Genomic DNA, 23,913 nt, shown 5'->3' on the forward strand with positions numbered 1-23,913 from the left:
GTTCTCCCTGTATCGATCTGTTCTCCCTGTATCGACCTGTCCTCCCTGTATCGACCTGTTCTCCCTGTATCGACCTGTTCTCCCTGTATCGACCTGTTCTCCCTGTATCGATCTGTTCTCCCTGTATCGACCTGTTCTCCCTGTATCGACCTGTTCTCCCTGTATCGATCTGTTCTCCCTGTATCGATCTGTTCTCCCTGTATCGACCTGTTCTCCCTGTATCGATCTGTTCTCCCTGTATCGACCTGTTCTCCCTGTATCGACCTGTTCTCCCTGTATCAATCTTTTCTCCCTGTATCGACCTGTTCTCCCTGTATCGACCTGTTCTCCCTGTATCGATCTGTTCTCCCTGTATCGACCTGTTCTCCCTGTATCGACCTGTTCTCCCTGTATCGACCTGTTCTCCCTGTATCGATCTGTTCTCCCTGTATCGACCTGTTCTCCCTGTATCGATCTGTTCTCCCTGTATCAATCTGTTCTCCCTGTATCGATCTGTTCTCCCTGTATCGATCTGTTCTCCCTGTATCGACCTGTTCTCCCTGTATCGATCTGTTCTCCCTGTATCGATCTGTTCTCCCTGTATCGACCTGTTCTCCCTGTATCGATCTGTTCTCCCTGTATCGACCTGTTCTCCCTGTATCGACCTGTTCTCCCTGTATCGATCTGTTCTCCCTGTATCGACCTGTTCTCCCTGTATCGACCTGTTCTCCCTGTATCGACCTGTTCTCCCTGTATCGACCTGTTCTCCCTGTATCGACCTGTTCTCCCTGTATCGACCTGTTCTCCCTGTATCAATCTGTTCTCCCTGTATTGATCTGTTCTCCCTGTATCGATCAGCTCTCCCTGTATCGATCTGTTCTCCCTGTATCAATCTGTTCTCCCTGTATCAATCTGTTCTCCCTGTATCAATCTGTTCTCCTTGTATCGATCTGTTCTCCCTGTATCAATCTGTTCTCCCTGTATCAATCTGTTCTCCTTGTATCGATCTGTTCTCCCTGTATCAATCTGTTCTCCCTCTATCGATCTGCTCTCCCTGTATTGATCAGCTCTCCCTCAAAAACTGTAAACACACAACTAGCTGGCCTTACAGAGACACACATACTCCATTTGTTATCTGAGTGTGTCATTAGCAATTATATAATCTGATTTTAAATCCTTCAGATCTATATTCTGACTCTCTCACATGTTTCTAATCATTCTGTTTTACATACCTGTTCTCTCTCTGAGCAGCTCAGGGAAGAGGGGAGTCTCCAAACGAGGTAGTCTTGATTAAGATGGAGAGAATTTGAGTGTGTGCGTGCATATGTTTGTATGCGTGTGTGTGTGTGTGTGTGCGTGAGTGTGTTTGTGTGTCTGTGTGTTAGCCTAACAGAGAGATAAAGCTTTGTCAGGCTAAATACCGTAGTGGGGCTTCCCAAAGAGGAGCAACACCATACAACAGCTGTTATCAATCCACATCTCTCTTCCTTCTATTCCCTCTCTTCCCTCTCATCCCCTGTGAAGGATTTAAGTGTTTGGTGGGGGGATTTAGCTCTGTGACAGGAGGGAAGGGATGAACTGAGTGAGAGACAGGCTTTTTAATTTCAGTAAACAGTTGAGGGATGGGGCTGGAGAAATGTAACCACTCTCAAATTCATAGACAGAGCTATGGATGTAAGGACTGACCATCCATGATATCAAAATGATCGGTCTAACCATGTTATGAGGCTGTACAGTGTTTGTTTACAAACAAAGAAGTAAAACAAGCTTATATTTTGGGTTCTGATAGTTGAACTATGCACATGTGGCATTTATACATTTACATTACATTTTAGTCATTTAGCAGAGCGACTTACAGTTAGTGAATACATATTCTTTATACTGGCCCCCCGTGGGAATCGAACCCACAACCCTGGCGCTGCAAACGCCATGCTCTATCAACTGAGCTACATCCCTGCCGGCCATTCCCTCCCCTATCCTGGACGAATTGTGCGCCGCCCATGAGTCTCTGGTCGCGGCCGGCTGCGACAGAGCCTGGATTCGAACCAGGATCTCTAGTGGCACAGTTAGCACTGCGATGCAGTGCCTTAGACCACTGCCCCACTTTATAAGTTATATTCTTTAAGAATCAATGGGTACACTATTATATCATTAATTTCTAAATAAAAAAATTTTGTAGCAACTGCAGATTGCCCCTTTAGGTGTTTAATAGGTGTATAATATAAAGTATTATCTTATCTTAATTTCGATGTTCTATTATTTTTACCAAAGGCCTCTAATTGTATTGGTCTCAAATTGGGGATTTGATCATAAACAACAGAAGAGAAGACCAATATCCTTATATTGTGAACGTTATTTGAAATAAAGAGAATAGCAATCTTCTCCTATCTCACATACAGTGCATTCAGAAATTATTCAGACCCCTTGACTTTTCCTACATTTTGTTACGTTACAGCCTTATTCTAAAATGGATTAAATTGTTTTTTCCCCCTCATCAGACTACACACAACACCCCAAAATGACAACGCAAAAACAGGTTTTTAGAAATTTACATAAGTATTCAGACCCTTTACTCAGTACTTTGTTGAAGCACCTTTAGCAGCGATTACAGCCTCGAGTCTTCTTGGGTATGACGCTACAAGCTTGGCACACCTGTATTTGGAAAGTTTCTCCCATTTTTCTCTGCAGATCCTCTCAAGCTCTGTCAGGTTGGATGGGGAGCGTCGCTGCACAGCTATTTTTAGGTCTCTCCAAAGAGGTTCGATCGGGTTCAAGTCCAGGCTCTGGCTGGGCCACTCAAGGACATTCAGAGACTTGTCCCGAAGCCACTCCTGTGTTGTCTTTACTGTGTGCTTAGGGTCATTGTCCTGTTGGAAGGTGAACCTTCGCCCCAGTCTGAGGTCCTGAGTGCTCTGGAGCAGGTTTTCATCAAGGATCTCTCTGTACTTTGCTTCGTTCATCTTTCCCTCGATCCTGACTAGTCTCCCAGTCCCTGGCGCTGAAAAACATCCCCACAGCTTGATGCTGCCACCACCAGGCTTCACCATAGGGATGGTGCCAGGTTTCCTCCAGATGTGACGTTTGGCATTGAGGCCAAAGAGTTAAATCTTGGTTTCATCAGTACGAGAGAACCTTGTTTCTCATGGTCAGAGAGTCTTTAGGTGCCTTTTGGCAAATACAGTGCCATCACTTTGGCTGAAATGTGCCTTTTACTGAGGAGTGGCTTCCGTCTGGCCACTCTACCATAAAGGCCTGATTGGTGAAGTGCTGCAGGGATGGATGTCTTTCTGGAAGGTTCTACCATCTCCACAGAGGAACTCTGGAGTTCTGTCAGAGTGACCATCGGGTTCTTGGTCACCTCCCTGACCAAGGCCCTTCTCCCCAGATTGCACAGTTTGGCCGGGCGGCCAGCTCTAGGAAGAGTCTTGGTGGTTCCAAACTTCTTCCGTTTAAGAATGATGGAGGCCACTGTGTTCTTGGGGACCTTCGATGCTGCAGAAATGTTTTGGTACCCTTCCCCAGATCTGTGCCTCGACACAATCCTGCCTTTAAGCTCTACGGATAATTCCTTCGACCTCATGGCTTGGTTTTTGCTTTGGCATGCACTGTCAACTGTGGGACCTTACAGTGAGGGAAAAATCGCTGATCCCCTGCTGATTTTGTACGTTTGCCCACTGACAAAGAAATGATCGGTCTATAATTTTAATGGTAGGTTTATTTGAACAGTGAGAGACAGAATAACAACAACAAAATCCAGAAAAACGCATGTCAAAAATGTTATAAATTGATTTGCATTTTAATGAGGGAAATAAGTATTTGACCCCTCTGCAAAACATGACTTAGTACTTGGTGGCAAAACATTTGTTGGCAATCACAGAGGTCAGACGTTTCTTGTAGTTGGCCACCAGGTTTGCACACATCTCAGGAGGAATTATGTTCCACTCCTCTTTGCAGATCTTCTCCAAGTCATTAAGGTTTCGAGGCTGACGTTTGGCAACTCGAACCTTCAGCTCCCTCCACAGATTTTCTATGGGATTAAGGTCTGGAGACTGGCTAGGCCACTCCAGGACCTTAATGTGCTTCTTCTTGAGCCACTCCTTTGTTGCCTTGGCCGTGTGTTTTGGGTCATTGTCATGCTGGAATACCCATCCCACGAACCATTTTCAATGCCCTGGCTGAGGGAAGGAGGTTCTCACCCAAGATTTAACGGTACATGGCCCTGTCCATCATCCCTTTGATGCGGTGAAGTTGTCCTGTCCCCTTAGCAGAAAAACGCCCCCAAAGCATAATGTTTCCACCTCCATGTTTGACGTTGGGGATGGGGTGTTCTTGGGGTCATAGGCAGCATTCCTCCTCCTCCTCCAAACACGGCGAGTTGAGCTGATGCCAAAGAGCTCGATTTTGGTCTCATCTGACCACAACACTTTCACCCAGTTCTCCTCTGAATCATTCAGATGTTCATTGGCAAATTTCAGACGGCCCTGTATATGTGCTTTCTTGAGCAGGGGGACCTTGCGGGCGCTGCAGGATTTCAGTCCTTCACGGCGTAGTGTGTTACCTAATTGTTTTCTAGTTGACTATGGTCTCAGCTGCCTTGAGATCATTGACAATATCCTCCTGTTTAGTTCTGGGCTGATTCCTCACCGTTCTCATGATCATTGCAACTCCACGAGGTGAGATCTTGCATGGAGCCCCAGGCCGAGGGAGATTGACAGTTCTTTTGTGTTTCTTCCATTTGCGAATAATCGCACCAACTGTTGTCACCTTCTCACCAAGCTGCTTGGCGATGGTCTTGTAGCCCATTCCAGCCTTGTGTAGGTCTACAATCTTGTCCCTGACATCCTTGGAGAGCTCTTTGGTCTTGGCCATGGTGGAGAGTTTGGAATCTGATTGATTGATTGCTTCTGTGGACAGGTGTCTTTTATACAGGTAACAAGCTGAGATTAGGAGCACTCCCTTTAAGAGTGTTCTCCTATTCTCCGCTCGTTACCTGTATAAAAGACACCTGGGAGCCAGAAATCTTTCCGATTGAGAGGGGGACAAATACTTCATTAAAATGCAAATCAATTTATAACATTTTTGACATGCGTTTTTCTGGATTTTGTTGTTGTTATTCTGTCTCTCACTGTTCAAATAAACCTACCATTACAATTATAGACTGATCATTTCTTTGTCAGTGGGCAAACGTACAAAATCAGCAGGGGATCAAATACTTTTTTCCCCTTCCCAAATCATGTCCAATCAATTGAATTTACCACAGGTGGACTCCAATCAAGTTGTAGAAACATCTCAAGGATGATCAATGGAAACAGGATGCACCTGAGCTCAATTTCGAGTCTCATAGCAAAGGGTCTGAATACTGTTGTAAATAAGGTATTTCTGTTTATTTATTGTTATAAATTTGCAAACATTTCTAGAAACCTGTTTTCGCTTGGTCATTATGGGGTATTGTGTGTAGATTGATGAGGAAAAACATTTATTTAATACATTTTAGAATTAAGCTGTAACGTAACAAAGTGGAAAAAGGGAAGGGGTCTGAATACTTTCCGAATGCACTGTAGTCACATATTGGGTGTTATTATACATCTCTCTCAACTGTCTGAATAAAACAATATTACATCTCTCTCCACTGTCTGAATAAAACAATATTACATCTCTTATTACAGACCAGTGACCACCACCTCATTGACATGTACACCGAGTGTACAAAATTAAGGACACCTGTGCTGTGTTCGAATACCCATACTAACATACTGTATACTACATACTTAATGAGTTTTAGTAAACTGTAAACAAACAGTATCCTTTCAGTTGAGGATACTAGCGCTTCGCGTGTCTACCAGAAGTTGATGCTGTTGCTATGCAACCTCTTGGTAGCTTGTTAGCATAACAATTGACTAGTTAGACATTTTATGATTTTTACGTGTTCGTAAATTCAAAATGGAGAGCCAGAGAGCGCTCAGAGTGCGCTCTGGGCGTTCGTAAATCCAGAGCATTGTCAGATTGTCCGTTCGTAAATTAAGACCCACTTGATGCTCTGGCCGAGGAGTAGGGTTGATCCGAGCGTTCTGACCTCACAACCGCAGTCAAACACCCAAGCTAACTGGCTAAAGTTGGCTAGCTTGCTAGCTACTTCCAGACACAAATGAGAGAACACCTCAATGACCATTTACAGTGGGGGAAAAAAGTATTTAGTCAGCCACCAATTGTGCAAGTTCTCCCACTTAAAAAGATGAGAGAGGCCTGTAATTTTCATCATAGGTACACGTCAACAATGACAGACAAATTGTGGAAAAAGAATCCAGAAAATCACATTGTAGGATTTTTAATGAATTTATTTGCAAATTATGGTGGAAAATAAGTATTTGGTCACCTACAAACAAGCAAGATTTCTGGCTCTCACAGACCTGTAACTTCTTCTTTAAGAGGCTCCTCTGTCCTCCACTCGTTACCTGTATTAATGGCACCTGTTTGAACTTGTTATCAGTATAAAAGACACCTGTCTACAACCTCAAACAGTCACACTCCAAACTCCACTATGGCCAAGACCAAAGAGCTGTCAAAGGACACCAGAAACAAAATTGTAGACCTGCACCAGGCTGGGAAGACTGAATCTGCAATAGGTAAGCAGCTTGGTTTGAAGAAATCAACTGTGGGAGTAATTATTAGGAAATGGAAGACATACAAGACCACTGATAATCTCCCTCAATCTGGGGCTTCACGCACGATCTCACCCCGTGGGGTCAAAATGATCACAAGAACGGTGAGCAAAAATCCCAGAACCACACGGGGGGACCTAGTGAATGACCTGCAGAGAGCTGGGACCAAAGTAACAAAGCCTACCATCAGTAACACACTACGCCGCCAGGGACTCAAATCCTGCAGTGCCAGACGTGTCCCCCTGCTTAAGCCAGTACATGTCCAGGCCCGTCTGAAGTTTGCTAGAGTGCATTTGGATGATCCAGAAGAGGATTGGGAGAATGTCATATGGTCAGATGAAACCAAAATATAACTTTTTGGTAAAAACTCTGAGTTGCATCCAAAGAACACCATACCTACTGTGAAGCATGGGAGTGGAAACATCATGCTTTGGGGCTGTTTTTCTGCAAAGGGACCAGGATGACTGATCCGTGTAAAGGAAAGAATGAATGGGGCCATGTATCGTGAGATTTTGAGTGAAAACCTCCTTCCATCAGCAAGGGCATTGAAGATGAAACGTCGCTGGGTCTTTCAGCATGACAATGATCCCAAACACACCGCCCGGGCAACGAAGGAGTGGCTTCGTAAGAAGCATTTCAAGGTCCTGGAGTGGCCTAGCCAGTCTCCAGATCTCAACCCCATAGAAAATCTTTGGAGGGAGTTGAAAGTCCGTGTTGCCCAGTGACAGCCCCAAAACATCACTGCTCTAGAGGAGATCTGCATGGAGGAATGGGCCAAAATACCAGCAACAGTGTGTGAAAACCTTGTGAAGACTTACAGAAAACGTTTGACCTGTGTCATTGCCAACAAAGGGTATATAACAAAGTATTGAGAAACTTTTGTTATTGACCAAATACTTATTTTCCACCATAATCTGCAAATAAATTCACTAAAAATCCTACCATGTGATTTTCTGGATATTTTTTTCTCATTTTGTCTGTCATAGTTGACTTGTACCTATGATGAAAATGACATGCCTCTCTCATCTTTTTAAGTGGGAGAACTTGCACAATTGGTGGCTGACTAAATACTTTTTTCCCCCACTGTAACTCGCCCTAGCAGAGCTGGTTAGGCTGTTTTCATGTTATCCAGAGCTTTGGTTACTGTAACTGTGCTGCTGGCAACAATTTAATTATGCTTTTTTTTGCCAACATTTACTGACACCGGCCATATTCAACAGGTGTTGAGCGTTCGTAAATTAATCAGTTATTCTGCGCTCTGGCACACTCAGATGAGAGTGCTCTGAAATCGTAGTAGATAGCCAGAGTGAATTTACGAACGCGCCCTCAGACGAGAGTGCTCTGAAATCGTAGTAGATAGCCAGAGTGAATTTACGAACGCGCCCTCAGACAAGAATGCTCTGAAATCGGAGTAGATAGCCAGAATGAACAATGTGTATTCGAACACAGCTCTGCTCTTTCCATGACATAGACTGACCAGGTGAATCCAGGTGAAAGCTATGATCCCTTATTGATGTCAGTTGTTAAATCCATTTCTATCAGTGTAGATGAAGGGGAGGAGACAGGTTAAAGAAGGATTTTTAAGCCTTGAGACAATTGAGACATGGATTGTGTATGTGTGCCATTCAGAGGGTGAATGTGCAAGACAAAATATTTAAATGCCTTTGAACGGGGTATGGTAGTAGGTGTCAGGCTCACTGGTTTGTTTCAAGAACTGCAACGCCGCTGGGTTTTTCACGCTCAACAGTTTCCCGTGTGTGTCAAGAGTGGTCCACCACCCTAAGGACATTCAGCCAACTTGACACAACTGTGGGAAGCGTTGGAGTCAACATGGGCCAGCATCCCTGTGGAACACTTTCGGCACCTTGTAGAGTCCGTGCCTCGACGAATTGAGGCTGTTCTGAGGGCAACTCAATAATGGGACGGTGTTCCTAATGTTTTGTAAACTCTGTGCACACACACACACACACACACACACACAGAAACACACACACAAAGAGACATGAACCAGGCAGCAGACTTGCAATGGGATGGATTTGGAATCTTAAAAAGTGTCTGTGTGTATTTATACTAATATCCCTGTGTGTGTCTCTGTCTCTCCAGAAGGGACCCCCTACACGTGGTGGGTGGGTAGGAGCAGTGAGAAACATTTCTACTGGGGAGGATCAGGCCCGGGGATACAGAAGTGTTCCTGTGGTATCGACAGGAACTGTACTGACCCCAAATACGACTGTAACTGTGACGCTGACAACAAACAATGGTGAGTACAGGCGTGGGGGAGTGTGTGTGTGTGTGTGTGTGTGTGTGTGTGTGGTTGGTTGGTTGGTTGGTTGGTTAGGTGTGTGTGTAGGTGTGTGTGCATGTGCAGTTACATTTGCATGTGTTTCTGATTGAAATAACATTTTACATGTATTTTGCAGCCTCGTTTGAACGCATTTGTGGAAAGAGTATCTGCTGAATGACTGATTTATTGAATGTAAATATAACGGACAGGGTTAGTGTTGTGTGTTGAGGCAGTGAGCAATGTCTCCCCTCTCCCCCTCTCCCCCTCTCCCCCTCTCTCTCCCCCTCACCCTCTCTCCCCCCTTTCTTCCTCTCTCCCTCTCCCTCTCTCTCCCTCTCTCTCCCCCCTCACCCCCTCTCTCCTTCTCCCCCTCCCCCTCTCTCTCCCCCTCACCCTCTCTCCCCCTTTCTTCCTCTCTCCCTCTCCCTCTCTCTCCCCTCTCTCTCCCCTCACCCCCTCTCTCCTTCTCCCCCCTCCTCCTCTCTCTCCCCCTCTCCCCCTCTCTCCCCTCTCTCCCCCTCACCCCCTCCCCCCTTTCTCCCCCTCTCTCCCCTCTCTCTCCCCTCACTCCCTCTCCCCCTCTCTCCCCCTCTCCCCCTCTCTCCCCTCTCTCTCCCCTCTCTCTCCCCCTCTCCCTCTCTCCCCTCGCTCTCCCCCTCACCCCCCTCTCTCCCTCTCTCCCTCTCTCCCCTCTCCCCCTCTCCTCTCTGTCTCCCCCTCTCCCCTCTCTCTTCCCAACACCCTGTCTCTCTTTCCTTCTCTCTCTCTTTCTCTTTTTACGATAACAGATGAGTGTTATTGTCTCTCTCCCTCTTTCCATTAATAATGTGTGTATTCATGTTTTTCCTCCGGTTGTGTGAGTATGTGAGCTATAGCCCACATGTCTATTTCCCCTCATTACACATATGTTGGGATCATCACACACACACACACACACACACACACACACACACACACACACACACACACAGTCTTGTACAGTTAACCTTGTGGGGACACACAATTCAGTCCCATTCAAAATCCTATTTTCCCTAATCCCCAACCCTAAACCTAACCCTAACCCATACTCTTACCCTTAACCTTAACCTTAACCTTAACCCTAACCCTAAACCTAACCCTAGCTCCTAACCCTAACCCTAAACCTAACCCTAGGTCCTAACCCTAAAACTAACCCTAGCTCCTAACCCTAACCCTAACACTAATTCTAACCTTAACCCTAAACCACCTAGAAATAGCATTTGACCTCGTGGGGACTAACAAAATGTCCCCAGGGAACTTCTGGTCCCCACAAGTATAGTTAAACAAGTCTGTACACACACACACACACACACACACACACTTGGCCTCACAGTGAGTGCTCTCATTGTGTCGTCTGCTTGTTAGTCCTCATAAAAGACATAGAACATCAAGCAGATAATGAGGACAAATACAGACTGCTTCAGAACAAAGACCATTCTTTTAAAAGTAGTTAACGCTTAACACGTATTTTTCACGTCTGTGTCTCTCTCCTTCCTTCATTCATTGCACAATCTTTCTTCTCTTTACGCAATAATTGTCATCTAGAAAAATACTATCTAGTTATACGATCTTGAACACTAGCTAATATAGAACTACCTCCTCCTTTTCCTCTCCTCCATTCATCTGTTCTTTCATCTCCTCCCCAGGAGAGAGGACAGTGGTCTGTTAGTGTATAAGGACCATCTGCCAGTCAGACAGGTTGCCGTGGGTGACACCAACCGGCAAGGTTCAGAGGCCAAGCTTACCGTCGGGCCACTCCGTTGTCAAGGAGACCGTGAGTTCCGCACCTCAAACTGTTATTAATAGTGAATGATAATTACGTGTGTGTGTGTGTGTGAAATGTAGTGTATGTGTGTGTGTGAAATTTAGTGTGTGTGTGTGTGTGTGGGTGTGAATCTCTCTCTCCATTTATTGCCCCAACCTATGGACCAAGTTACACCAGAATTAGATATGGGAGCAGGATAATTAGGATGGAGATGGCCAAGCATTGAGATGTAAAATATATTCATTATGACATATTAAAGATATATTAAACATTTCACATTTGAATAGATCCACCTCAAATGATTGATACGTTTTATTGGCCGGATAGAGTTATGACTCAGTAAGACTAATGATGATTGGCTGACAGTTAATGGGTTGTCATGGATAATTGAGTAATGTCTTCGATGGTTGGCTATAGTTTGGAGAACAGAGATGAGTGCTGCAACAGTTGCTAATGAAGTGTGTGTGTGTGTGTGTGTTCGTGCGTACGCGTGTGTGTGTGTGTGTGCATGTGTGTGTGCGTGTGTGTGTGCGTGCGTGTGTGTGTGTGTGGGTGTGTGTGTGTGTGCATGTAAGAGTGAGTGTCATACACACACACACGCCCACATACTCAATTTAACATGGGTCTTTTGTGTCAATAACCTTAAAGGTCTTTTTCTTATGAGAGTACCACAATTAGAGGCCTTTGATAAAAATAATAGAAAATTGAACTAAATTATACACCTAAAAGGCACTTTTTAGACACTTGAAATGAGAAAAGAACGGAAGAATGACAGAAAGAAAGACAGAATTATACAACTGTTCTGACCCTTTTCAACTTTATCATTACCATGTCCACATGATGTAGGGACAAAGGATTCTTTAACCCAACCTTTCAAACATAGCTGAAAGTGTGTGTGTGTGTGTGTGTGTGTGTGTGTGTGTGTGTGTGTGTGTGTGTGTGTGTGTGTGTGTGTGTGTGTGTGTGTGTGTGTGTGTGTGTGTGTGTGTGTGTGTGTGTGTGGTTCTGGTGCAGTGTGATAAGCTCTCCTCTGTGACAGCACTGGCCTCCGCCTCTTACCCAGCATCACTTCCCATCCCAGAGCAGAGAGGCTTAGAGAGAGAGGGGGGAAACAGAGAGAGGGGGGAAACAGAAAGAGAGAGGGAAACAGAGAGAGAGAGAGGGAAACAGAGAGAGAGAGAGGGAAACAGAGAGAGAGAGGGAAACAGAGAGAGAGAGAGAGGGAACAGAGAGGGGGGGAAACAGAGAGAAATAGGGAAACAGAGAGAGAGAGGGAAACAGAGAGAGAGAGGGAAACAGAGAGAGAGAGGGAAACAGAGAGAGAGAGGGAAACAGAGAGAGATGGAAAATAGAGAGAGGGAAACAGAGGGAGAGGGAAAACAGAGGGAGAGGGAAACAGAGGGAGAGGGAAACAGAGAGAGAGGGAAACAGAGAGAGAGAGGGAAACAGAGAGAGAGAGGGAAACAGAGAGAGAGAGGGAAACAGAGAGAGAGAGGGAAACAGAGAGAGAGAGGGAAACAGAGAGCGAGGGGGAAACAGAGAGAGAGGGAAAAAGAGAGGGAGGGAAAAGAGAGGGAGGGAAAAAGAGAGGGAGGGAAACAGAGAGGGAGGGAAACAGAGAGAGAGGGGGAAACGGAGAGAGAGGGAAACAGAGAGAGAGAGGGAAACAGAGAGAGAGAGGGAAACAGAGAGAGAGAGGGAAACAGAGAGAGAGAGGGAAACAGAGAGCGAGAGGGAAACAGAGAGCGAGGGGGAAACAGAGAGCGAGGGGGAAACAGAGAGCGAGGGGGAAACAGAGAGCGAGGGAGAAACAGAGAGCGACAGAGAGAAACAGAGAGCGACAGAGAGAAACAGAGAACGACAGAGAGAGAGAGTGGGAGACAGAGAGAGAGAAGGAGAGAGATTAATTGAAAAGCTGAAACCCATGCCATGAGGTTTTGTTCGTACAAAGGTCATCTGACATCCTCTGTGTGTGTTTCTCCTCTTCTTTTTCCCTCTGCGTTTCCTCTGCTTTTTCCTTCTGCGTTTCCTCTGCTTTTTCCCTCTGCGTTTCCTCTGCTTTTTCCCTCTGCGTTTCCTCTGCTTTTTCCCTCTGCGTTTCCTCTGCTTTTTCCCTCTGCGTTTCCTCTTCTTTTTCCCAGATAACTACTGGAACGCGGCGTCGTTCACCACGCCCTCCTCCTACCTACATTTCTCCACCTTCCAGGGAGAGACCAGCGCTGATATCTCCTTCTACTTCAAGACCAGCGCTCCCTACGGGGTGTTCCTGGAAAACCTTGGCAACACCGACTTCATACGCCTCGAACTCAAATGTTAGTTACTCTACCTTTCTCTCACTTTTAGCACAGACTTTCATTCTGTGGCTTCTTCCTATGTTTCTACACTCCTTTCGTTGGCCTCTCTGTTTTTTTTTGGAGGATGTTCTCTCTCTCTTTCATCTGTTTTTATTCCTCCCTTTTTTCGCTCTTCAACCCTCCTCTCTTCCTGCACTGTATTAGAACAGTAAAAAAAAATGTTTTTAAAAATAAACAGACGTTTCTGTTCAGACTTAAAAACTTTTCTGAGACAGTTTCCCTCTCAGTTCTCTAACTGGCTCTTAAGCGATGATTGACATGTCATATGCTTTATGTGACTATGCTCTAATGACTCAAATTAAACGTCTAAATGGCCATTCAATCGTATTCAGATTGAGAATGTTAAATTCCTGGGGATCAAATTTAACCACAGTTCTTTTATGACTAGACGGCTATTTAACCAGAGTGGCTGTCAATTTGATGATGGATGACAAATTACATTTCAGCAATTTCAAAGAGCTTTAGGTTTAATGGGGGTAACTAACCTCATCCACCCACCATTTTGTGGCACAGTGTTTAGTACTAATGTATACCAGCTACCTGGGGGGGAACTCGTCAGACATCTTGGCTTACTATATAACACTTACTTAGGACACACCTCCTCCTCCTCCTCCACTGTCTTTGTATTTCTCTCTCTCTCTCCATTTCTCTCTGAAAAGAGGTTGTTGAATATTCATGTATGATTCCGAGTCGTGAATGAGCTTTAATTTTGTCAGAGTAGAAATTATTTATTTCTACCGCTCTCATCTTTCAAAGCGCGCTTTGAAGGGTGTCTCTGTCCTTTTTTATTCTGTTAAGAGAAGGAGAGATGAGGCGAAGGAGGGGATAGAGGGAGAGATGGAGAGAGAGAGAAGAGGGAGATTACTTGGAGTTTGTCCAAGTCGTGCTCAGGCCTACAATATATTAGTTAGTCTGTTTTCACACTGTGGCTCCGTGTTTGACTGTGTTTCACTCAGCTAACAGAGGCTGAACTGACCCTGTTGTTTCTGGAGGGGAGAATAAGGAGAAATAGAGGAGGGTTAATAATAACCTATAAGGGTTATAACATCATATAACCTACATATAATAACCTATAACAGTGGTTGTGAACAGTGTGTGATTGAGAGGGCAGAAAGGAGAGTAACTCACACACATCCTTTAGGTAGTAACATCTGGACTGAACAGGTGGCTAGTGGCAGGCTTATACACACACACACACACACACACACACACACCTCTACACACACACACACACACACACACACACACCTCTACACACACACACACACACCTCTACACACACACACCTCTACACACACACACACACACACCTCTGCACACACACACACACACACCTCTGCACACACACTCACACACACCTCTACACACACACACACACACGCCTCTACAGACACACTCACACACACACATTCTCTCTTTCATCGTGTGTATATGCGTGTGTGTGTGTGTGTGTGTGTTTGTGTGTGTGTGTGTGTGTTTATCAATCTTTTGGTGAATATGTTCCATCAAACACTGAGTGCAATCATCTTCACAGTAAAGCTGAAATCTATAAGAGTTAAATGAGTCTCCATAACTAATGAGACATTAGATTAGATATCGAACTGTAGAACTCCAGGGTGGACAACTGGAAAACAATGATTTATGAGATTTAAAATGTGGATTATTATAAACCAAAGGTACTTTATGCATTCAAATAAATAGATTCAAATGTGGTTGGTCGTTTGTGGACATGGCATCGATTAACGTCTTCTTCTTCTTCTTCTTCTTCTTCTTCTTCTTCTTCTCTAGCTCCTACTGTTGTCTCGTTCTCCTTTGATGTGGGGAACGGTCCAGTAGAGTTGGCCGTCCATTCAGCCACGCCCCTCAACGATGACCAATGGCATCGTGTGATGGCGGAGCGGAACGTGAAGGAGGCGGTGCTACAGCTGGATCTGAACTATAGGGAAGCTCTTCCAGCCGCTCCACAAGGACACACACGGCTAGAGCTGTTTAGTCAGCTTTATGTGGGTAAGGGAAAGATAGAGAGACACACACACACCAACAGAAAAATTTTACAATACTGTACTACATTTTCATTTCATTCAACAATAGTGCTGATATTTTTTACTTTGCAAAATGTAATAAGTTGGCGATATAGTTTGTGTCAGTATAACATTATTAATAGCCACAGTTTCTTTATGTTTCCCTAAGTAGGTTCTCTGAAGCTTAGACACGACTGATGATAATGAAGATAAGCTCTTAAGGTTTAATCAGACATCACACTGTTTCACACGCACTCACGCACACACGGCTGATGTTAACAAAGTGAAAGAATTATGTGAGTAAAAACTAACCTAATTCACTTAGCCCAGACTCTTTGTCTTGATGACTGTGTTAGAGTATTAACAGTTGCAGAGGATTAAGACTTTTCAACCGCACACAGAGACAATGGATTAAGACTTTTCAACCGCACACAGACAATGGATGAAGTCCTCACTGTGATATTCTGATTGTTTCCTCCAATCCCTCTCTTCTCGACACAATGACTGTGAAGGTCATTAGGAGCAGAGGGGAACAGAAATTAAAGAGCTGAATGGCTGGTCTTTATCTTTTCCTGTCACTCCTCTAGCTTAGCCTGCTTTGTGTGGCTGCTGACTTGCCAATACTTTAACACTGACGACAGGGATGAAACTGGATTTAGGATGGAGGGAAAAACTGCTGAGCTTGAATTAAATTATCTTTCCTTCTTTCGCTCTCTGACTCTGAAAAGTTTTTTTGCTCTGAGACACTTCTCAATTCAAATCAGACATTCCAAAGTCTGATAGTTCTGAATTCCAATAAGACATTCCAAATTCCATCATCTCATCAGTTTTTGGCGGATTGGATGGAAGAACATTATCACACTGCAGCTTCCTGAATTGCCAGAGGGGATTAATAAAGTTGTATTGAATTTAATCGAATTAAAGTAAATAGAATCGATCCTTATATGCCACCGTTAACCATACAGGCACATATTGATTTGTGATGGGAAACTTTAATAACAGCTTATAAAGACATACAACTCACAGTCCCACTATCTTATCTGCATGTATAGTAGGTTTCAGGGGAACCAACTCGCTGAATAACCCCTCGGGGATCAATCTATCAATCTAATTGACATCAGATCATCAACTAAACACAATCAGTTCTTCCATCACCTCCATACAGCCATGGGACCTATTAGTTTATGTTGGATCAGAGAAGAGCGCTATAAAACTCCTGACTGTGTGCCTCTCTAGCAGATCATAAGCATGTGTCAGAGCAGCGAGGGTATTTGCCTGGTCGGGGGAAATTTAATCGGGCTCAGATGGGATCTACAGTGGGTGTGATTTGTATTCTAAAACTGGTGTCTAAACACAGAGGTACAGGGAAGAAAACACCCGGATATCTCACACAGGTGGTGCCTACACGATTTGGGTTATTTATGTGTTATATTATTTGGTAATATGTCATATTTTAAATGTTGATATTATATTCCATTATTTCATATATTTTCTGCATGTTTTTCATATCTTTCCTTTTTTCTTTGTTTTTCTTTTGGTCACTGCATGTGTGTGTTATGTGTGTGTGTGTGTGTGTTATGTGTGTGTTATGTGTGTGTGTGTGTGTGTGTTATGTGTGTGTGTGTTATGTGTGTGTTATGTGTGTGTGTGTGTGTGTGTGTGTGTGTGTGTGACACGGTGTTTGTCATGAAACTGTCACAGGGAAGCCTGCTTCGTTGACCTGCAAAGACAGTAGGTAACATTCATGTGTAAATATACTGAACAAAAGTATAAACGCAACATGTAAAGTGTTGGTCCCATGTTTCATGAGCTGAAATAAAAGGATCCCAGAAATGTGTCATATGCACAAAAAGCTTATTTCTCTCAAATTTTGTGCACAAATGAGTTTACATCACTTTTATGAGCATTTCTCCTTTGCCAAGATAATCCATCCACCTGACAGGTGTGGCATATCAAGAAGCTGATTAAACAGCATGATCATTACACAGGTGCACCTTGTGCTGGGGACAATAAAAGGTCAATATAATGTTCATTTCTCGACCATAAGCCGCCTCCAACGCCGTTTTAGAGAATTTGGCAGTATGTCCAACCGGCCAGCACAGCCCAGGACCTCCACATCCGGCTTCTTCACCTGTGGGATCGTCTGAGACTAGCCACCGAGACAGCTGATGAAACTGAGGAGTATTTCTGTCTGTAACAAAGCCCTTTTGTGAGGAAAAACTCATTCTGATTGGCTGGGCCTGGCTCCCCAGTGGGTGGGCCTGGTCCCAAGTCATTTCACCAGATTAGGGCCTAATGAATTTTTCTCAATTGAGTGATTTCCGTCGATGAACTGTAACTCAGTAAAATCAATGAAATTGTTGCATGTTGCGTTTATATGTTTGTTCAGTATAGAAACAGATATATAATATACATACAGTGGCTTGCGAAAGTATTCACCCCCCTTGGCATTTTTCCTATTTTGTTGCCTTACAACCTGGAATTAAAATCTATTTTTGGGGGGTTTGTATCATTTGATTTACACAACATGCCTGCCACTTTGAAGATGCAAAATATTTTTTTGGGGTGAAACAAACAAGATATAAGACAAAAAAACAGAAAACTTGAGCGTGCATAACTATTCACCCCCCCAAAGTCAATACTTTGTAGAGCCACCCTTTGCAGCAATTACAGCTGCAAGTCTCTTGGGGTCTGTATAAGCTTGGCACATCTAGCCACTGGGATTTTTGCCCATTCTTCAAGGCAAAACTGCTCCAGCTCCTTCAAGTTGGATGGGTTTGACTAGGCCATTCCAAGACATTTAAATGTTTCCCCTTAAACCACTCGAGTGTTGTTTTAACAGTATGCTTAGGGTCATTGTACTGCTGGAAGGTGAACGTCCGTCCCAGTCTCAAATCTCTGGAAGACTGAAACAGGTTTCCCTCAAGAATTTCCCTGTATTTAGCGCCATCCATCATTCCTTCAATTCTGACCAGTTTCCCAGTCCCTGCCGATGAAAAACATGGTGTTCTCGGGGTGATGAGAGGTGTTGGGTTTGCGCCAGACATAGCGTTTTCCTTGATGGCCAAAAAGCTAAATTTGAGTCTCATCTGACCAGAGTACCTTCTTCCATATGTTTGGGGAGTCTCCCACATGGCTTTTGGCAAACACGAAACGTGTTTGCTTATTTTTTTCTTTAAGCAATGGCTTTTTTCTGGCCACTCTTCCGTAAAGCCCAGCTCTGTGGACTGTACGGCTTAAAGTGGTCCTATGGACAGATACTCCAATCTTCGCTGTGGAGCTTTGCAGCTCCTTCAGGGTTATCTTTGGTCTCTTTGTTGCTTCTCTGATTAATGCCCTCCTTGCCTGGTCCGTTAGTTTCGGTGGGTGGCCCTCTCTTGGCAGGTTTGTTGTGGTGCCATATTCTTTACATTTTTTAATAATGGATTTAATGGTGCTCCGTGGGATGTTCAAAGTGTCAGATTTTTTTTAATAACCCAAACCTGATCTGTACTTCTCCACAACTTTGTCCCTGACCTGTTTGGAGAGCTCCTTGGTCTTCATGGTGCCGCTTGCTTGGTGGTGCCCCTTGCTTGGTGGTGCCCCTTGCTTAGTGGTGTTGCAGACTCTGGGGCCTTTCAGAACAGGTGTATATATATTGAGATCATGTGACAGATCATGTGACAATTAGATTGCACACAGGTGGACTTTATTTAACTAATTATGTGACTTCTGAAGGTAATTGGTTGCACAATATCTTATTTAGGGGCTTCATAGCAAAGGGGGTGAATATATATGCACGCACCACTTTTACATTATAAATGTTTTATATATTTTTTTACAAGTAATTTTTTTCATTTCACTTCACCAATTTGGGCTATTTTGTGTATGTCCATTACATGAAATCCAAATAAAAATCAATTTAAATTACAGGTTGTAACGCAACAAAATAGGAAAAACGCGAAGGGGGATGAATATTTTTGCAAGGCACTGTAGATATAGTAGATAGATGACTTTCAGTTTATGTCCCTGCAGTCTTTTCCCTTTCATGCAAGGCCACTGGTCTGTGTCCATGCTGCTAATATCTCTCTTGGCCTTGCTATGCACTGCGTGGCTCAGAGAGGGAAGGTATTCTACTGGATAGTTTGTGTGTGTGTGTGTGTGTGTGTGTGTGTGTGTGTGTGTGTGTGTGTGTGTGTGTGTGTGGGTGTGTGGGTGGGTGGGTGTGTGTGTGAGAGAGAATGGGGGTATCCCTCTAGGCAATGCTATCCTAATGAATATAATATGCTAGTTCATTAGCACATCATTACAGAGTAATTTACCTTATGGAGGCAGACAGAGAGAGGTCAGGAGTGCACCACACACAAACACACACTAGCACACGACATGAGGGGTGGGCAACTCCAGTCCAGGAGGGCCACAATGTCTTCCTGATGTAAATCTGGCTAAATGGGTGTTGATATCTTAAGCCAATCAGCCACACTAATTGATCAATTAAGTGCCAAGGTGAAGTTAAATAGGGCTGGAGCGCCTCTCCTCTGGCCTGTTAAATCACTGCGACCATCAACAGTCATATATACCCCCAGCTCAACCTCAAGGGAAATTATCTCTATTCCTATTTCAAAATTCATCTTATCTCCCTCACGACGCCAGGACAGCGGAGTCACTCACCACCTTCCGGAGACATTTGAAACCCCACCTCTTTAAGGAATACCTGGGATAGGATAAAGTAATCCTTCTACCCCCCCTTACCCCAACCCACCGCCCCCCATTTTTTTTTTTTTTTTTTTGTAAAGTGGTTATCCCACTGGCTATAAGGTGAATGCACCTATTTGTAAGTCGCTCTGGATAAGAGCGTCTGCTAAATGACGTAAATGTCAATGTAAATCTCTCTGTGTTCTTTCTCTCTCTTCTCTCTCTCTTCTCTCTCTCGCTGTCTGTAGGTGCAGCAGGGGGTCAGAGGGGGTTTCTGGGATGCATCCGCTCCCTCAGGATGAATGGTGTGACACTTGACCTTGAAGAGAGGGCCAAGGTGACGATTGGTTGATTGATTTCCTTTATTTCATCATCAAAAAATAAATCAAATTCTCTTTACTAACGCAAATTAAGAGCATCCAAAAGTCAAACTCTCTCTCTCTCTCTACATCTCCATGCTGCTCTCTCTCCATCTCCATCCCTCTATCTTGCTCTCCATCTCCATCTCTCTCTCTCCATCTCCATCCCTCTCTCTCTCTCTCCATCTCCATCTCTCTCTCTCTCTACATCTCCATGCTGCTCTCTCTCCATGTCCATCCCTCTCTTTCCATTTCTCTCTCTCCCCATCTCCATCCCTCTCTCTTGCTCTCCATCTCCATCTCTCTCTCTCTCCATCCCCATCACTCTCTCTCTCTCCATCTCCATCACTCTCTCTCTCTCCATCTCCATCCCTTTCTCTCTCTCTAGGTAACTCCAGGTGTAAAGCCAGGATGTCAGGGTCATTGTACCAGTTATGGGATGTACTGCAAGAACGGAGGAAAGTGTGTGGAAAAATATAATGGCTACTCCTGTGACTGCACTGCCACGGCATACGACGGACCCTTCTGCACTAAAGGTGAGAGCTAATCGCTACACCCTGAAATTACTGCTAGGCTGTTGGACGGTGTAACCAGCAGCCTCTTGTTTGCAGAGGAACGGCAATATTTACTCAGAAGTAAGAGTTAGTTTCTGTCAGTCGCAGTGAGACTTCGTAGCCAGAAAGTTGACAGATGAATTAATTTGTTTCCTAAACTTAAACTTGTTTTCCTGTGTTTTACGCCAGGCAGGGGGTGACGACACCTGGGAGTATGTGTCAGATGATGATGATGATGAGAGAGAGAGAGAGAGAGAGAGAGAGAGAGAGAGAGGACAGCATGTGAGAGAGAGAGAGAGGAGAGAGAGAGAGAGAGAGAGAGAGAGAGAGAGAGAGAGAGAGAGAGAGAGAGAGGACAGCATGTGGGGGAGAGAGAGAGAGAGAGAGAGAGAGAGAGAGAGAGAGAGAGAGAGAGAGAGAGAGAGAGAGAGAGAGAGAGAGAGAGAGAGAGAGAGAGAGAGAGAGAGGACAGCATGTGAGAGAGAGAGAGAGAGAGAGAGAGAGAGAGAGAGAGAGAGAGAGAGAGAGAGAGAGAGAGAGAGAGAGAGAGAGAGAGAGAGAGAGAGAGAGAGAGAGAGAGAGAGAGAGAGAGAGAGAGAGAGAGGACAGCATGTGGGAATACTAAACATAAAACAGGAATATGCAAAGTAGCTGACATGAAAGGACCTCCCCAGTGTTCTGTGTATGTGTAAACTGAAGATGAGGTCTTGAATGTAATGGAAACTAGTGTGTGTGTGTTTATTTATCTACACGTGAGTGTGTATTATGCACTTCAGATACTCCAGAGGACCCTCTCCCTCTGTTCTCCTGTCTGTGTCATATGTATGAGTGCAGTCATAATATGAATAAGAATATTATTATCAGTCATAATTGCGAAGCCTATTTGCATTATATCCATATTTACACCTGGCTCCTGAGGTTGAATATTATTACTGCCATACCCTGGTGTCACAGACAGACAACTATGACTCCATAATGAACAACACACACACACACACACACATACTTTTTATTTTATTTATTTCACCTTTATTTAACCAGGTAAGCCAGTTGAGAACAAGTTCTCATTTACATCTGTGACCTGGCCAAGATAAAGCAAAGCAGTGCGATAAAAACAACAACACAGAGTTACATATGGGGTAAACAAAACATAAAGTCAAAAATACAACAGAAAATATATATACAGTGTGTGCGAATGTAGTAAATTATGGAGGTAAGGCAATAAATAGGCTATAGTGCAAAATAATTACAATTAGTATTAACACTGGAATGATAGATGTGCAGAAGAAGATGTGCAAATAGAGAAACTGGGGTGCAAATGAGCAAAATAAATAACAATATGGGGATGAGGTAGTTGGGTGGGCTAATTTCAAATGGGCTGTGTACAGGTGCAGTGTCAGGAGTGCTGTATGTGGAAGGTGCGGGAATCAGGCGCAGGACACAGAAGCTTCGTTCAACAGTCTTTAGTGAATCAATACGAGCAAAAGTGCCCGGAGACGAGCGATACGCACACAGGCGTAAATGAACAGGAAAAAGACTAACGCGCACAACAAGTGCGAAAACCTCTCCTAAAAACCAAGGAGGGAAAACCAATACAGACACGAAGACAGGAAGCTCAATAACACACAACACAAGACTAACAAAACGAGAACTTATAGGACACATAATCAACGCTAACTAACCACAGGTGTACAACAATCAGACAAAAGCAAACGAACATAGAAACATACAACAGTGGTAGCTAGTATTCCGGGGACGACGACCGCCGAAACCTGCCCGAGCAAGGAGGAGGAGCAGCCTAGGCAGATTCCATGACAGTACCCCCCGACCCCGGCCTCGGAGACGACCAGGAGGACGCGGTGCAGGGCGCGTAGGGTGACTACGGTGGAACTCAGTCAGCAGAGACGGGTCTAGGATGTCCCTCCTCGGCACCCAGCACCGCTCCTCCGGGCCGTACCCCTCCCACTCCACAAGATATTGGAGACCCCCCATCCGACGTCTCGAATCCAAGATGGACCGAACTGTGTACGCCGGAGCCCCCTCGATGTCCAATGGGGGCGGAGGAGTCTCTGCTATCTCACCTTCCTGGAGTGGACCAGCTACCACCGGCCTGAGAAGAGACACATGGAACTCATAGGTAGTAGTAACCTGTAACACACCTCGTTCAATCTCCTCAGGACTTTAAAGGGCCCTACAAACCGCCGACCCAGCTTCCGGCAGGGCAGGCGGAGGGGTAGGTTTCTGGTCGAGAGCCAGACTCGATCTCCAGGTGCGTACACCGGCCCCTCACTGCGGTGGAGATCGGCGCTCGCGTTCTGTCGACGGATGGCCCGCTGCAGATGGACGTGTGCAGCGTTCCACGTCTCCTCCGAGCGCCCTACCCACTCATCCACCGCAGGGGCCTCGATCTGGCTCTGATGCCACGGTGCCAGAACCGGCTAGTAACCAAACACACATTGGAAAGGGGTTAGGTTGGTGGAGGAGTGGCGAAGAGAATTCTGGGCAATCTCTGCCCAGGGAATATACCTCGCCCACTCCTCCGGCCGGCCCTGGCAATACGACCTCAGAAACCTACCCACATCCTGGTTCACACGTTCTACCTGCCCATTACTCTCCGGGTGGTACCCCGAGGTAAGGCTCACCGAGACCCCCAGGCGCTCCATGAACGCTCTCCAGACTCGGGAGGTGAACTGGGGACCTCGATCAGACACTATATCCTCGGGTACCCCGTAATGCCGGAAGATGTGGGTGAATAGTGCCTCAGCGGTCTGCAAGGCAGTGGGAAGACCTGGCATTGGAGACGACAGGCTTTAGAGAACCGATCCATGGGCAGGGGTTGTAACTTACCCCTGGGCAGATGTCTGGGCGCCTTACACTGGGCGCACACCGAACAGGAGGAGACATAAACCCTCACATCCCTGGCTAACGTTGGCCACCAGTACTTAGCGCTAAGGCAGTGCACAGTCCGGCCAATACCTGGATGTCCAGAGGAGGGTGACGTGTGAGCCCAATAAATAAGTCGATCCCGAACCTCGAGCGGAACGTACGTCCGACCCACCGGACACTGTGGAGGGCTAGGGTCGTGCACGCAACGCCCGCTCGATTTCAGCATCGACCTCCCACACTACCGGTGCCACTAGACAAGACTCCGGCAGTATGGAAGTGGGCTCAACGGACCTCTCCTCTGTGTCATACCGCCGGGACAGGGCGTCTGCCTTACCGTTCTGGGACCCAGGGATGTACGTG

General features: G+C 45.2%; 1 protein-coding gene across 1 annotated transcript in view; it reads left to right on the plus strand.

The window, feature by feature from the left end:
- The window catches only part of LOC121569322 (contactin-associated protein-like 2), a 345,749-nt gene that overhangs the window by 258,290 nt on the left and 63,546 nt on the right, over positions 1–23,913 (plus strand). Inside the window, exons 19-25 of the mRNA XM_045221575.1 lie at positions 8,742–8,898; positions 10,587–10,714; positions 12,847–13,017; positions 14,848–15,066; positions 16,782–16,811; positions 20,003–20,091; positions 20,502–20,649. Coding sequence (XP_045077510.1) covers positions 8,742–8,898; positions 10,587–10,714; positions 12,847–13,017; positions 14,848–15,066; positions 16,782–16,811; positions 20,003–20,091; positions 20,502–20,649 — 942 coding nt within the window. The remainder of the gene's footprint in view (positions 1–8,741; positions 8,899–10,586; positions 10,715–12,846; positions 13,018–14,847; positions 15,067–16,781; positions 16,812–20,002; positions 20,092–20,501; positions 20,650–23,913) is intronic.

This window comes from Coregonus clupeaformis, chromosome 7, assembly GCF_020615455.1.
Source record: "Coregonus clupeaformis isolate EN_2021a chromosome 7, ASM2061545v1, whole genome shotgun sequence".
Classification (NCBI taxonomy): Eukaryota; Metazoa; Chordata; class Actinopteri; order Salmoniformes; family Salmonidae; genus Coregonus; species Coregonus clupeaformis.